At 37.9% G+C, this 15,039-nt stretch overlaps 1 protein-coding gene across 2 annotated transcripts in view; it reads left to right on the plus strand.

Moving 5' to 3' along the window:
* Positions 1 to 1,049: 1,049 nt before the first annotated feature.
* LOC139137457 (high affinity cGMP-specific 3',5'-cyclic phosphodiesterase 9A-like) overlaps positions 1,050 to 15,039 on the plus strand; it is a 142,473-nt gene continuing 128,483 nt past the window's right edge. Inside the window, exon 1 of one of the 2 annotated variants that reach the window (XM_070705567.1) lies at positions 1,050 to 1,313. In XM_070705567.1, the coding sequence (XP_070561668.1) occupies positions 1,226 to 1,313 (88 nt within the window). In that variant the 5' untranslated portion in view covers positions 1,050 to 1,225. The remainder of the gene's footprint in view (positions 1,314 to 15,039) is intronic. The other variant, XM_070705568.1, reaches the window with a different exon arrangement.

The following is a 15,039-nucleotide window of genomic DNA, read 5'->3' on the forward strand; positions in this document are numbered from 1 at the left end:
GTGATAACATAATAAATAAATGGGCATTATTTTATTATTAATTAATGGGCGCTATTTACACAGACCCTCGACTGTCGCTTTACGAAGCCCTCACTTGTTGTGCCTGAGGGGATGGCCAAGCGACGATCGAAGCGTCTGTGGTCGTTTACGCCTATATTAAGAGCTAACATCCTGCTGGAATAGAATATTGCATGTTATAATTAGTTTTGTGAAAAAAATCAATCGTAAATATTTAAAAAACATGTTCACACATCTGGAGAAAGGATGGATATCAGAAGCATAATGATCAAATAGCAGACGTCTCGCTCGGCAATATTTATCTTACGCAACGACGACGCGCCATCCATCCGTACCATCGACCTTGTACCCGCTCTAAGATTGGCCCAACGGTAGTTCTCAGAGTTGCCGCGAGGGGCGCTGTTCTAGACTCGCCTGCAACTTTCGACCCTATACACTGCGGCTACCATGTCAACAACTCCAGCTATCCTGAACTATTTATTTCAATAAAACGTCTCCTTACGATGAAAATTTCACAAAGTGTATTTTTCCACCCTTTTCACAGGTTGAGAGAACAGTACTGACATCTCCAGCGACTTGAATTTTCCAATAGTTGAATGAGGAAAAGTGTAGGAAATGACAAATTCGTAGGAGTTGTTTTCTGTTGCAAGTATTTACAAAGGAGATTCATCGATATTTCACATAAATTGCATTTCCTAACTTTCACCATTGTGATCTAGTTTAGAATATCAACGAATTTTGCGTCCGCAAATGAGCCATGTTGCCCAGGTTCAATATCAGAATTATCGGTGTCTTTGAGATCATCGAATTAAACTTTCTCGCAAACACCTTCATGGTTTGCATTTACTATTCAGTCTCAAGTTTTTTTACCTTTAAGGTTTCTTGAAAAAATGATTACCTACACTGTCGTGTAAGTTATTCTGCATACTCATAACATATTACATGTCAGTATGCCCGAGTGCCTGCTATTAAGATGGGCTACAACCCCTTTCGTAATAATGGTTTAGTCCACTGCAGCGGATTTGTTGATTGAACTATAGAGGAAGAGCTATGTGTCCAGAAACTGGCCTGCGAGTCTCACTGTAACGCTGTGATCAACAAACTACGCTGTGTTGTGAATATTTTCAATTGATTTACCGTAATAAGGAGATAATATTGGTTGGGGACGTTACAGCTAAGACGTGAATACGTCGAGGGGCACCAGAGAATGGCAACCAAGGTGATTTACTTCATCGTCGCCGGTAAACCCGAGCAGGCTGAATTTCGAAGTGACTTTCCAGCAGACGATATCAAAGGTAGGTTGCATAAGGCTCTTTTCAGCATAGTCATGATTTAAGTGAAACTTCGCAACCTTTTGGTGGCCTGAGAGCTCAGGTTACCATGACAGTGCTCTTAGGATTACGTGTGGTGACAGTCAGACGACAAAATTGCTCAGAATCCGTCAACGTGTGAATGTTTGAGTGTGAATCGTTGTGGTCGATGACTGGCCGAAGTTTGACTCCCGTATCTGATCGTTGCTGCCTCGCCATCTGAGATGCATGTAACGTTGCGCTGTTCCTGTCGATGTTACATGTAGTTCTGACATCGCAGAGACATGTTATTAGACAACTGGCTGCCAGTAATTGAGCGTGAAGAGGTGCTTTGTTTTTGCTGACAGAGAGCAGGTTGCGCTTTTTGTAAAGGGAATGAACCCTCCAAGTTGCTATATCGATTTCCTGTGTGCTGTCCGTATATTATATAGCGTACTGTGCTGTTTTTGACGGTAGCAACAATAAGTGGCCGCACGATGGTTCCCTCTCGGCGGTCTCAACTGAATTCTTAGACCGGAGAATACCCACGGGGTTGTCGTCACCAACGCTTAGCCTGAGAAAATAGCCGTCTGGCCTCGCTGAATTGTTACTATTGTTTGATGGTTTATTCATTAGGCCAATTGTAAGTAGAAATAACCACAACTCGTGTCACACAGCCAATGTGTCCGGGCATAGTTTCTGTGTATGTTTTTATTATCAATGTAAACCAACCCAAACATGCCTTTGCCCTTGTGTCGGACAGCCCTCAGCATGTTTTGTACTGTACAAGTAAGCCACAAAATAGCTAACCAAACGACTTCCACCATGTAAACAAATAAACGTTGCAAGTCAGGTTGAACCAAAACCACCGTCCACGAAATCGCACCTGAGTGATCTATCGTGCTTACCGTCAACGAATCGATCGCCGATTTCCTAGTGGGTGAGCTGCGAGCGTTTGACTTACCCGTGGTCAGGAACCGTACCACCATTTTGCCAAAATGAGATCTAAGCTTTAAATGAGATCTTCAATTCTACGGCTCGTGGAATTTGATTGTACCGTGAAAGAGAAGAGAAGATTTTCGAATCTTGTCTCGTATGTTGGGTTAAACGTTCAAATTAATACGAGTCTCTAAAATATACAAGGAACATGGAGGTGACCGTAAAAGTGAGTACACGGTTTTAATTGAGGGTCACTATCGTAAACATGGTCATTAAACAGTTATTTTTAACAGTTCAACAATTAGTTATGCTAACAAATGAAAAAGGAACATTTTATTTTATGAGATGTTTGCAGACCAAGAAAATATCTGTACACAATAGTATGGCAATCTTTGTTGGGTAAGTTGTGCTTGTTTCTGTGCCTAAGTGCATTTTGAGAGATTTATAATCTGTTTATACCATAGTGCAGTTCAAATGGGCTAATGTATATTATTATGCCAATAGAGACATAAGCTCCATGGTTGTTCACTGATTTATTTGTGAATTTCTGCTGCTTCTCAGCTTTGAAGTCAGAGAAGTCTGGGTGTTCGGTTTTCCTTAAAATTAAAAAAAAAAAAAAAATTGATAAAAAGTTGATTCATGATTGCCATCCCACGAAAATGGAAACTGCCACTCTGCCGTGGCAACTTCGTAAGTGTTCATTTTTAGCCAGACACTTGATAAATATTGACTCGATATTCACTTATTTGGTCTGTTATTTCCCCGCTACACTATATAGGTATCCACCAATTTAGCCCATTATTTCTCCTTCAACATTGTCTCATCCATGATGGGTACACACTGTCTAAATTTATCACCTGCCCTAGCCCTCAGTCTATGACACTTTGCCACCTATTGAGTATTTTCAACATTATTTTGAAAACACTGAGCTCGTTCTACAGGTATTGGCGTACCGCCACAAAGCCAGACGTTAACCTAGTAGACATCCACTTTGACAAGTGGACAAACGTTGATAATTGTCAGCAATATACAGCCTCGGGGATTTTCAATCAATTATGGCAGTTGGCATATTTCTTTAAATTCTGGTTGATTAGTGGCCCAAGATAATGAATAGAGTTGTTTTTTGTCTTGAATTATGTACGCAGTGCACTTAATGAACCAACAGATCAAATATCTGTCACCCATATGTTCAATGCGGGATGTCAGTCAACACTCCAACTGTCAACACGGCGTTTGACATCCTTGCATAGTAACGGATGAATTCAGTGATTGTATTTGGAGCATGTTTTAATGCACAGTACCTGCAGTTTTAAATGCTGATATAAACTCCGTATTATGATACTTCCTGTTTGCTGTTCTTGGCTGTTCTGGCTGTCAAAGCTTGGAGCATATTGTACATTTTTTCCGTAACATATGTTTCTTCTTTCAGCAATATGCTTTCATGTGTCTTTTTTAATGAGAAAATCAACCACAGGCAAATACAGAAATTTTTTTTGGATGTATGTTGAAATATGGAAATCCAACTTGGTCAATTTTGTGGCCCTCAAATGTAGTGGTTAGTTGAATAACGGTATGGCTTGAAGGTATTTTTATCGGGAACTTGTCCTCAAAATTCAGGGCTCAGTGAATGAATGAATGAATGAAGATTTGATAATGAAATTTATCAACCTGAATTGAGGATATGAGCAAGAAATTATGGCAGATCGTCTATGTACATGTAGCTCGTGGAGGAAGAAAGAGAGAAGGTCTCTCCTTCTACCTCCATGATGTAGCCGACGTGAACACGAACTGTCTGATACCGGCTACCAAATACTATGAAAAATAGTAAAGAATGAGCTACAAAATCACTATCAGTTTTAAGTTGCTTGTAGGATAAGTCTGTGATTTTGTATAAAATACTATAAAAATAGTAGAAAGTGAGCAACCAGCTGAAAGTTAGTCGAGGAGACCTTAAACGCATATCATTAGCATCTCATTGTCGGCTACATGGACTGTGTGCCGAAATTATAAAATTAAAAATGACCAAAAAAAATACTGAAAAACCATACTCTTCCTTTAACTTTTATAATGGGCAGCCGAAGCTGTCCTAACTCTCAATATTTTTATATTGCTCTTTCTATCTCTTCACTTTGCGTCTTTGTCCTGTGACTTGCAAATACATCCTGTGATGACAACACTGTACTATAATTGGAATTTATGTCCCAACTTCTCTGATCTCTGTTGATAGTATAGTAGTGGCTGCTTAAGTCCTCACACATACTGCTTACAATGGAACAATTATTCACCTTAATTTGATTTAAAAGATAAACAGCACTACCGGTGCGGTAACAGGATTTTAAAATGCCAATTGTCATCACCTGTAGTTGAAGAGCTCAAAAATATCTTGAGTTTTTAGCGACGCCATCATGCTTGTTCTGTAAACCTCTAAATTATATATATCATGTTTAGATTTTTAGAAGGACATGCCGATTGACTAGGAAGTTGTGTGCTTGTGGATGGTTGATATACATGTATACATGTACATGTATACAAGTTTCATTATTTAAAAAGAATTCTGTCGAATTCTGTACAAGAGATACGGAATCCGTATAGCATTTTATACTGGAATATATATTACAGGGAATAAGACTTAAGTCTATGCTTCTGCAGGCTATTCTGAAATATGATTTATTGGCATGATGTAAAGAGCCAAACTTTGCGTCATCATGTTAGTCAATGGAACGTGCCGAATCGAACGTCAGCAGAGCGTGCAGATGTGATGAGTTTTCCTATTAGCCGACGGAAACTGGCTTTGTCAGCACAAGATGAAGCCCAGTGCATGGAGCAGACAAGTCATTATCGGACTTGAGGTCCCAGTAATGCATGCATGCCCGGAAGGAATAATTTGGTGTACCCTGCACCAGTTCTGGGCCATACTAATATGGGTCAGTTCAGGAGATGGAATGGTTGTATCAAAGCTAATTTGTTCAACAAACTCACGGAATATCGCAAATCAGGTTTCATATTTTGTTATTATATTGGTGCAATCCCAGTATGTCTGGATATTCATAATACCCTGTATTGAATTTCAGATTTTCAGATTATGTTCCTGTCTTTCAAGGAAGTATGAAATGAGAACGTGCCAGCATATATGTCTGCCAATCTAATTGCCCCGTATATGTTATGTTCATATTTAGCTGGGTACTGGCCGAATTAACCAGATATTCATTATTTTTTTAGAGCTGCTGGTCAAATATCTTTATTTGTAAATGAGCATGCAATTACAGAATACAACCTCTGTAAATCCACCTCTTGCGTGGTCGACTACCATTCACGATATGCCATGTATGATCACAAAGATTTTTTAACACCCTGGTACACTAGGATTTTGTACCGTTTTCTCTACTGCATCAGTACAGTCCACCCCATTTTCGTAGACTTAAAAGGTGAAGGACCAGTGCATGCATGCTAGAATGTGTGGATACGTACTGAACTGTTTTTTTTTTCCATCACATCAGTACAGTCCAACCCATTTCCGTGGACTAAAGAGGTGAAGGATCAGTGTTTACATGCTAGAATGTGTGGATACGTACCGTACCATTTTTTCCACCCCATCAGTACAGTCTGACCCATTTTCGTGGACTTAGAGATGAAAGATCAGTGTTGCATGCTTGTACTGTATGTGTGGTTACGTTAATCCAGCTTCAGCCTTTCCAATGATAAATACATTAAAAGATGACAAGTCTTGTGTCCCTATCTACTTTAATCAGAATTTTCTCAGGAATGCCTTCCAACACAAGTAGACTAATTTGTTGAAAGCTCTAGTTCTGTACATTCTGTGGTCAGTGTAGTATTTTTTGACAGCATATGGCCACTCATTTCCTACAAAAATCAACTCATAAATTTATCAGAATATTTACACATAGGGAGTTTAGCTTTTTGTCTTTGTGCACTCCAAAAAGAACGGCATTTTATGTATTACATTTATAAACATTTTGACTTTAAGTTACTTGTAATATAATATCTTTTCCAGCTCAGAAAGGCAGACTTTCATGATTTTGTCCAAACTAAATAAAATGTACTCAGGTATAGACTGTGTTTGCTTTTGGAATATCAGAATGGGGATATTGAGATCATAAACTTTTTTTTGACATAGTTTGGTTTAAGCCCATTGTTTCCAGTGATATGGCAGGACCCACTTGAGAGGACTGTTGGGTGGAGCAGTCACAAAGACACGTATGACAAGGTGAATGACAACAGTGTGTTGCTATGTACCTTAACTATATTGGAAAATATATCAAAACACTGGGTGTACTAAATCTTCTCAACTCCAGTGAGCAGCAATTGGGTTTACCCGGCTGCAAGCTGTGGTGTTCCGAGGGGCGACCATGCGTATGCGCCACATTGTATAGAGCTGATCACCTTGTACAGTGTGTGGGTATACTTGAGAGGTGTGAACTGAACCCAGGAGACAGATAGCTTGATTTTTGGTATCACAGGCATTAGTAGGAGATCAAAGTTCATGTAATCTTGTATGAAGACAGATTATGCGATTTTCAGTATTGTGGGCTGTGTAGATTATGTGATTTTCAGTATTGCAGGCAGTGCGATGAGACCGTGAAATATTGTCACTTCATGTAAGCTTCAGCACAGACATAAGCAAACAAAAGAAAATATAAAACTGGAGTAGCAAGCCTGCTGATTGTGAACATTAGCTGGTGTGTTTGTGTAGCTACAAACTCCATCGTGTAAACGCTCAACCTGTTTGTTGCCCCTCTGCTGTAAACAGGTTCACAATCACTATTGATAACAATGGGTGTGGGCTAAAACACTGGCTCAAGGTTTAAAAAAATGCCCAAATCAGAGAAAGTTGGTATGTCTCTACTTTTGGCCAATTTTCTTTTGAGAGGTGGGTGTACACATTGAAGAAAAAAATATTGGATTTGGTAGGTCATGATAAATACATGTGAAGCCTCAAGACATTGCTGAGGAGTTCAATAGCTTTATAGGATTAAAGAATCGCTGAAAGGAATTGTCACTACAAGTCTTACTGATGATTTCTAAGGCGTGAAAGCTGCCATCGATTTGTTCACTGTTCCTCCAAGAAAGTTGTCAATTGTGGGCGAAGTTTGGCAGAATCAAATTTCTTGTGGGATGTTTGCGAGATCATAACCATTCGCCTGATCTGTAGGTTGTTGACCGGTTTTGCATCAACTTTCACTTCAGCCTATTGTAAAAATACCAACGATCAAGTATGCAGTCAGCTATAGAGGCATTTACAATACATTTTGACTTTGAGGAAGTGTAATAACTGTTATAGATGAATATTTTAAAATCTCTATGGTTATATAAAAAGTGGCACTAAATGCACATGTGAAATGTAAATGTAAATTTATTTGTTCTTGTGTTTGAACATCGTAGTAAATTTGGGTGACCTTTTGTTGTTTGTAGTTTTTACCATCAGCAGACAGACAAATTGGTTTTCTATGCATTTCTACAGTTTGGTGTTAAAAGCGAATTCAGCCATTACTGTTTTCAATGTGTTCAGTATATAATAGCAAAACAACATACCAGTGTTAAGTTGTACAGCATGTGTGTATTGCAAAAATGTGGAGCATGCAGAAGTTTAATTGTACATACATATTGTGGTATTCTCAGGTCACCTTTCTTTGATGCATGGGTTATGTATGTCAAGGGGCAGCAAATTTGAGGATGCATCAACGATTGAAATTTGTGGACTTAAAACAGATGACATGTAAAATATTTATGCAAGAAATATATCTATATATATATACCGGTACATCAATATATCTATCTATCTATAAACTAGTATATCAGTGTGTGTGTGTGTGTGTATATATATATATATATATATATATATATATATATATATATATATATATATATATATATACCATCATTGATCTACTGATGGTATATGTGTGTGTGTGTGTGTGTGTGTGTGTTATCAAATAATTGTTAAAATTCGACCAGAAGTACAATTTTCCTCATAAGTCTGCTAAATGAAGTGTTTCCCAGATTTTATGAGGTCTTCTTAGAAACTAGTGTGAATGGTAAATATTAGAAAGGTGTCCGCTTAGTAATTGTAAACAAAAAATAGCAGGGATTTAAAAGTGTCATAAAGGATTGTGGTGTCATCGTCTAAGTAGTGTCAATTAGCAAACCCACCAGGTTGTTCACAGGCTGACAATGTGACTAAATTGCCTGTGAAAAGAATAACCATTGGGTGAAGAGATAATGATGCGTGGTTGTCAAGTTACCATGGTAACAAGTGATATAACATTTGAAAAGAAAATTCAGGTCTATTTTGTTTTGAGTCTGTATTGCTGTCTTTAGAAGAAGGAAAAGGTGTTTAGGTGAAATAAATAGACAGGTGCAATAACTTGTGGTGAGAATTTGGTCATATTTGTAGAATATTGAAAAATGGTCAGGGTGATCATGGTTGAATCACTTGACGGCTGTTGCAACCTTGATGAGGGTAATTACTGTAGGGGACAGTCTAGCCTTCAGGTGGTATTTTTATCACTTATGTTTCCTGGCATTGCCTGTTTAGCGCATCCTTTTTTTTCACCAAGGTACATGACGTCTAAGGTGCAAGCTTTGCTCCTAACACCTCTACACTCAGGAAAAGGTCAAGTGCAGAAGATGGTTACTCTACTCTCAAGTGTATAGAATAACGGGGCAGGTGAACTTGAGGTTTCAAAACCAGCCATTCATTGTGAGTGTTGAAGGGATGACGCATAAAATGAAATGTACTGGTAATGTCATTGCATGTGAGAAAGCTGAAATACAAGGTCATGAAATTTGTCTTTTTCATTCAATCAATTACTCATCCAGCAGATTATCATCACATTTGCAGGATGAGGTAGTGTCTGTCTATTACCCTATGAAGCAATGAGGGGTAAAAGTGACTTGCTTCAGGGCACTACACCGTGCTCAAGTCTCAAACGCTTCATCACCAATAGTAAGTCTGGTTCCCTAACCGCTGCCCTATGACTCCTATAACTTATAAACAAAATCTGACTGCATGTTTAAGTTGCGAACGGTAACCTTTTGGAGGAAGATAATAATATGGTTTAAATTTCCACATCTACAGTCACAGGTTCCGCAAGTGGAGCCTTCCATGTACCCTCTTTAATTCTGATGGTCATCTTGACAGTGCTTGTGCGTTTCCTTTGTGTGCATTGTCATGGAGTCGTCAAGGGTGCATTGTTGGTGTTTATCTCACCCATACAATACACTTGAATTGGGGATGTCTGTCACTTTTGGTTGCCAGACACCATTCATATGTTAATAATAGCTGTTTGGAGAATATGTGTGAACAAATCTGTGATGTCATAGATTCTGTTGTTCATAGGCTGTGATGTCAATGTGTGTTGACATATTTTATGATGTCATATATTCTGTTTCTCTCAGAAATTATGGTTTGTATTTTGTGATGTCAAACTCAAAGGCACCGTGTACTGATTCCCCTAGGCTTTTAAAGTCACACACATAAAAAAATAAGTGTCTTTCCCTGATATATATATATATATATATATATATATTATATATATATATATATATATATATATATATATATATATATATATATATATATATATATATATATATATATATATATATATATATATAGATAGATAGATAGATAGATAGATAGATAGATAGATAGATAGATAGATAGATAGATAGAAATAGATAGATAGAAATAGATAGATATATATACCATCACTATTGATCTACTGTCTGTGTCTGTGTCTGCGTTTATTATCAAATAATTGTTCATATTCAACCTCTGATATAAAGTGATATTGAACTTCTTTGTGCATGAGTAAATCACAGCACATTTCTCTTCAGGGAGAAAGTGATGTGTTTGAGTACAATTTTCCTGATAAGTCTGCTCAATGGAGTGTTTCCCGGATTTCATGAGGTGTTCTTGGAAACTTGTGTAAATGTGTGAATGGTAAATATAAGAAAGGCGTCAGCTAGTGTAGTAATTGTAAACAAAAAATAGCAGGGATTTAAAAGTGTCATAAAGGATTGTGATGTCATCGGCCAAGTAGTGTCAATTAGCAAACCCACCAGGTTGTTCACAGGCTGACAATGTGACTAAATTGCCTGTGAAAAGAATAACCATTGGGTGAAGAGATAATGATGCGTGGTTGTCAAGTTACCATGGTAACAAGTGATATAACATTTGAAAAGAAAATTCAGGTCTGATTTTGTTTTGAGTCTGTATTGCTGTCTTTAGAAGAAAGAAAAGGTGTTTAGGTGAAATAAATAGACAGGTGCAATAACTTTAGGTATGTATTTGGTCATATTTGTATAATATTGAAAAATGGTCAGGGTTATCATGGTTGAATCACTTGACGGCTGTTGCAACCTTGATGGGGGTAATTACTGTAGGGGACAGTCTAGCCTTCAGGTGGTATTTTTATCACTTGTGTTTCCTGGCATTGCCTGTTTAGTGCATCCTTTTTTTTCACCAAGGTACATGACGTCTAAGGTGCAAGCTTTGCTCCTAACACCTCTACACTCAGAAAAAGGTCAAGTACAGAAGATGGTAACTCTACTCTCAAGTTTAACCCTTTTCCTGCCAAGTCCATATTTCACCACCAGGTCAAGATGGTTAAAATAATGAAAGACAACATATTCCATTTGATGTATTTTAACATAATACTGTATATTTGAAAGCTGTTGAAAACATAAATACTGTAAACTTGATTTTTTGGACAAAAGATGCTATAACAAACCAAGCCAAGTGGGTGAAAATACGTCATGTTTTGGTTCAATACTGCTTTTTACTGCTTGGTTGATGGGGAAGTGATACTGTCCGGCAGGAAAAGGGGTATAGAATAACGGGGCAGGTGATGTTTCAAAACTGGCCATTCATTGTGAGTGTTGAATGGATGACGCATAAACGAAATGTACTGGTAACGTCATTGCATGTGAGAAAGTTGAAATACAAGGTCATGAATTTGTCTTTTTCATTCAATTCAATCATTCTTAATTATTATTATTCAATCAATTACTCATCCAGCAGATGATCATCACACATTTGCAGGATGAGGTAGTGTCTATCTATCACCCAATGAAGCAATGCGGAGTAAAAGTGACTTGCTTCAGGGCACAAACACCGTGCTCAAATCTCAAACGCTTCATCCCCATTAGTAAGTCTGGTTCCCTAACCGCTGCCCTATGACTCCTAACTTATAAACAAAATCTGACTGCATGTTTAAGTTGCGAACGGTAACCTTTTGGAGGAAGATAATAATATGGTTTAAATTTCCACATCTACAGTCACAGGTTCCGCAAGTGGAGCCTTCCATGTACCCTCTTTAATTCTAATGGTCATCTTGACAGTGCTTGTGCGTTTCCTTTGTGTGCATTGACATGGAGTCGTCAAGGGTGCATTGTTGGTGTTTATCTCACCCATACAATACACTTGAATTGGGGATGTCTGTCACTTTTGGTTGCCAGACACCATTCATATGTTAATAATAGCTGTTTCGGAGAAAATGTGTGAACAAATCTGTGATGTCATAGATTCTGCTGTTCATAGGCTGTGATGTCAATATATGTTGACATATTTTATGATATCATATTTTGTGTTACTCCCAAAAATTATGGTTTGTATTTTGTGATGTCAAACTCACAGGCACCATGTACTGATTCCCCTAGGCTTTTAAAGTCACACACATCACTGTTGTCTGATCGCAGTATTACTGAAGCTGGATGTATGAGAGTTTGTGTGTAGTTTCATAAAATTAAATTTATTATGATTCTGTACACATTGTATGACCTCATGTCAGATGCTCGCCAGTCCTACAATATCGCTTACATAAAATTTGCAAGATTGAATGCTTTTGAATGTCACCAAGTTACTTGATAACACTTATTCATCTTGCTGATCTGTGGAAGGAGTGTTTTTTCAGGAGTTCCTTGCAGGCAAAGTCCATGCTGAAAATGACAGTGAAGGTCTTTCAGTGATTGATACTAACACTGCTTTACACACCTTTGAACAGATCTTCCCTTGCAGATTTGTTCCTTCCCAGAATTTTGCACATGCTTTCCGAGGAAAAGCGCCACTGAACAAGTTCACTGACTTCTGTCATATACTGCTCATGATCACTTGTTCCTGCTTCTTTTCACCATACTCCCCAGTTTCAACACTATGGTTTAAAGACAATAGATGTGGACCAAACCATTTTGCTGAAGGGGTTTGCATTTGTTTGAAGCCTCAATGCTTGTTTATGCCATCCTACTTGATCCCCGTCTGTTAAAGGATGTAGTACCTGATACTACTGTACTGTGATTTTATTGACAGTGTTGATATCTCAAGCAGAGATGAATGTTTCTGAGGGCACAGTACAAGCTCATCTCTGCAGGCAAATATTACTCCTAGTCCAGACTAACATTTACACTGTCTGCTGTCCTGGGATTTGATTTCAGCTCTGTGGCCAGGGTGTCATCTTCGTCTCTTCCAGCAGACATGTCTCAACACAACGCGTGCCAAAGTACTCATCCCTTGCAGCACATATCGACTTCCATTTCATTGATTAGGTGGGATCTGTGTACAGAGAACAGACAGAGGCAAGGTCAAAAGCCAATAAAATTGATTTATCATATCAGAGATATACCCATTTGTCACCCAGGCTGAGTGTATTTTGGTAACAGATTATGCAAGATTGCTCTGCTAGAAATAGAAAATGCTGAGTAGCATGTTCTTTTCAGACAATATGTCTTTGGAATCAAAAGTAACCTAAGTTAAATAAAGATGAAAAAGTAGTTAAGTATTGATACTGCAATGAAGTGTAATCCTTCAGGAAGTTAAAGACACAATATCATCAAAAACTGAAGGGTCTATGCTGCCAGTCCTTTGTTTTGTCAGTTTGTGTGGCAACATCCTTGTGGGAATGCCAGGTCTGTTTTCACAAGTTGGTTAATGGACACCTCATTATACTATTATAGCACTGTGAACTCACACTGTAATTGCCTCATTATAAAAAAAAAGATAGTCTGGATGACACCCAATGATGCCATTTCCGTGAATTATCTGTATACCTGCCATTATTACTTTTTTCCTTTTCAGATACTGCTCAGCCAAAATAGAAACCATTTTCAAAATTTGTAAAACTTGTTCTCAATGTTTGAGAATCGTTTGCTCTTTATGAAAAAAAAATCAGTTGTAATCATGAAAATGGTCCATATCACTGTTGAGGCAAATTTAAAGTGAAATAAACTAAAAGTGAAATTGTCTTTCTTTTTATTCAGTTTCTGGTCACAACTAGTCAAGATTTTTTTTGGTACCTCTGTTATTGATTGTCATAGTTACGAAGTAGTGGGTTACAGAGAATGGCCCACAGACTGATAGATAGATTTACTCCATAAGGTGTGTTTGCCTATACGCTGAAGACAACGGTTAGAATCTTGAGTAACAACTTGTTGATCTGATATGTTTATACAAGCAGAAACAAGTGAATAGAGCATTAAGCATCTTCCGCAATGAAGGAAATTAAAAATGCCCGCAGTGAAGTGTATTTGTAACTTTCTTCAGACGATGTGTGTGATCAATAGGTGTTGTTAAGTGTTCACTAACAGTCACTGATTGAGGTAATTTGGCACACGGGATTTGTGTCCAGGTGTTAAATATTTAGTGGCCTTTAAAGAAATCTTTTTACGTGGCCGGCCTTGGCTCCTTTGATAACATAACCAACACAGCATCCAAAATAGCAGTGTTACCTAAAACGGAGAGAAGAGCTGAAAAGTAAACAGATTTGGATGAGTCTCTGGAGACTGGTTGTTATAACATCAGTATTGTTCTCTGCTTTGGATATGATGGGACATGAATTTCTCTTCTTATCACGGTTGGTGTTGGTTACCAGCAATCCAATCAGTCAGACTTTATCTGAGAGTTTTGTTGTCTGTGCTGCATCAGCTTATGCTCTCTTAGATTAGCCAAACATTGTCAGTGATAGCTGATAAACACTGATCAGTTACATTGTGATAGCAGGCCTATCTCAGGATACCGCAGGCACCTTGTTATGTTGGGATTATCTGCAATCCGGGGTTACAGGCTACTTTGTCACCTGTTCACAGCTCTTCTGTGTGTGAAAATCCTCCATGAATTTTTTAGGCCTATTATAAATCTTCAGATCTCATGGACATTATGGCTTACTTCATTGTAATGCTGCCTGTTTCTCTGTTCATACAATTTAGCAAATTAATGCAAAGTTATATAAACTGATCTGATTAGTCTGATGTATTTGTGGTAACTATGGATGACGACTTTATTTATTTGTAGATGATATGTACTTGCAAGTGTGGATATGTAGTTCATGTACACTCTGCAGGGGTATATGTACATCCAGTGAATGCACACTTTTGATATAGAGAACAGAATCATATCCTGTAAGAAGAGGAGATTCAGGATTTCATCTCCCGCACATGTTGATCTAGACTGGCTGTGTCAGTTTCATTTCTTCGCTAAAAAATCAAATGTGAAAAGATGATACAATGCACAGTAGCAAAAGGTAATATCCACAGGATAACATGTATGCACTGCAAAGTTATAAGTGAATTATTGTCCTTTCCTACTGTGTTATCATTTTTGTGTTGATAATTAGACCTCATGTCAGCATAAAAAACTTGAAATAAACAACCATGTTATTGCATTGTTTATATAAGATATGATACGGATAAGAAACAAACCCTTCTGTAAGGTGTATCGAAACATCTACATTTTTCTGATCACTATGGATGGTCTTATGACTATGGCAGTCTTCATGTGACG

This window comes from Ptychodera flava, chromosome 7, assembly GCF_041260155.1.
Source record: "Ptychodera flava strain L36383 chromosome 7, AS_Pfla_20210202, whole genome shotgun sequence".
Classification (NCBI taxonomy): domain Eukaryota; kingdom Metazoa; phylum Hemichordata; class Enteropneusta; family Ptychoderidae; genus Ptychodera; species Ptychodera flava.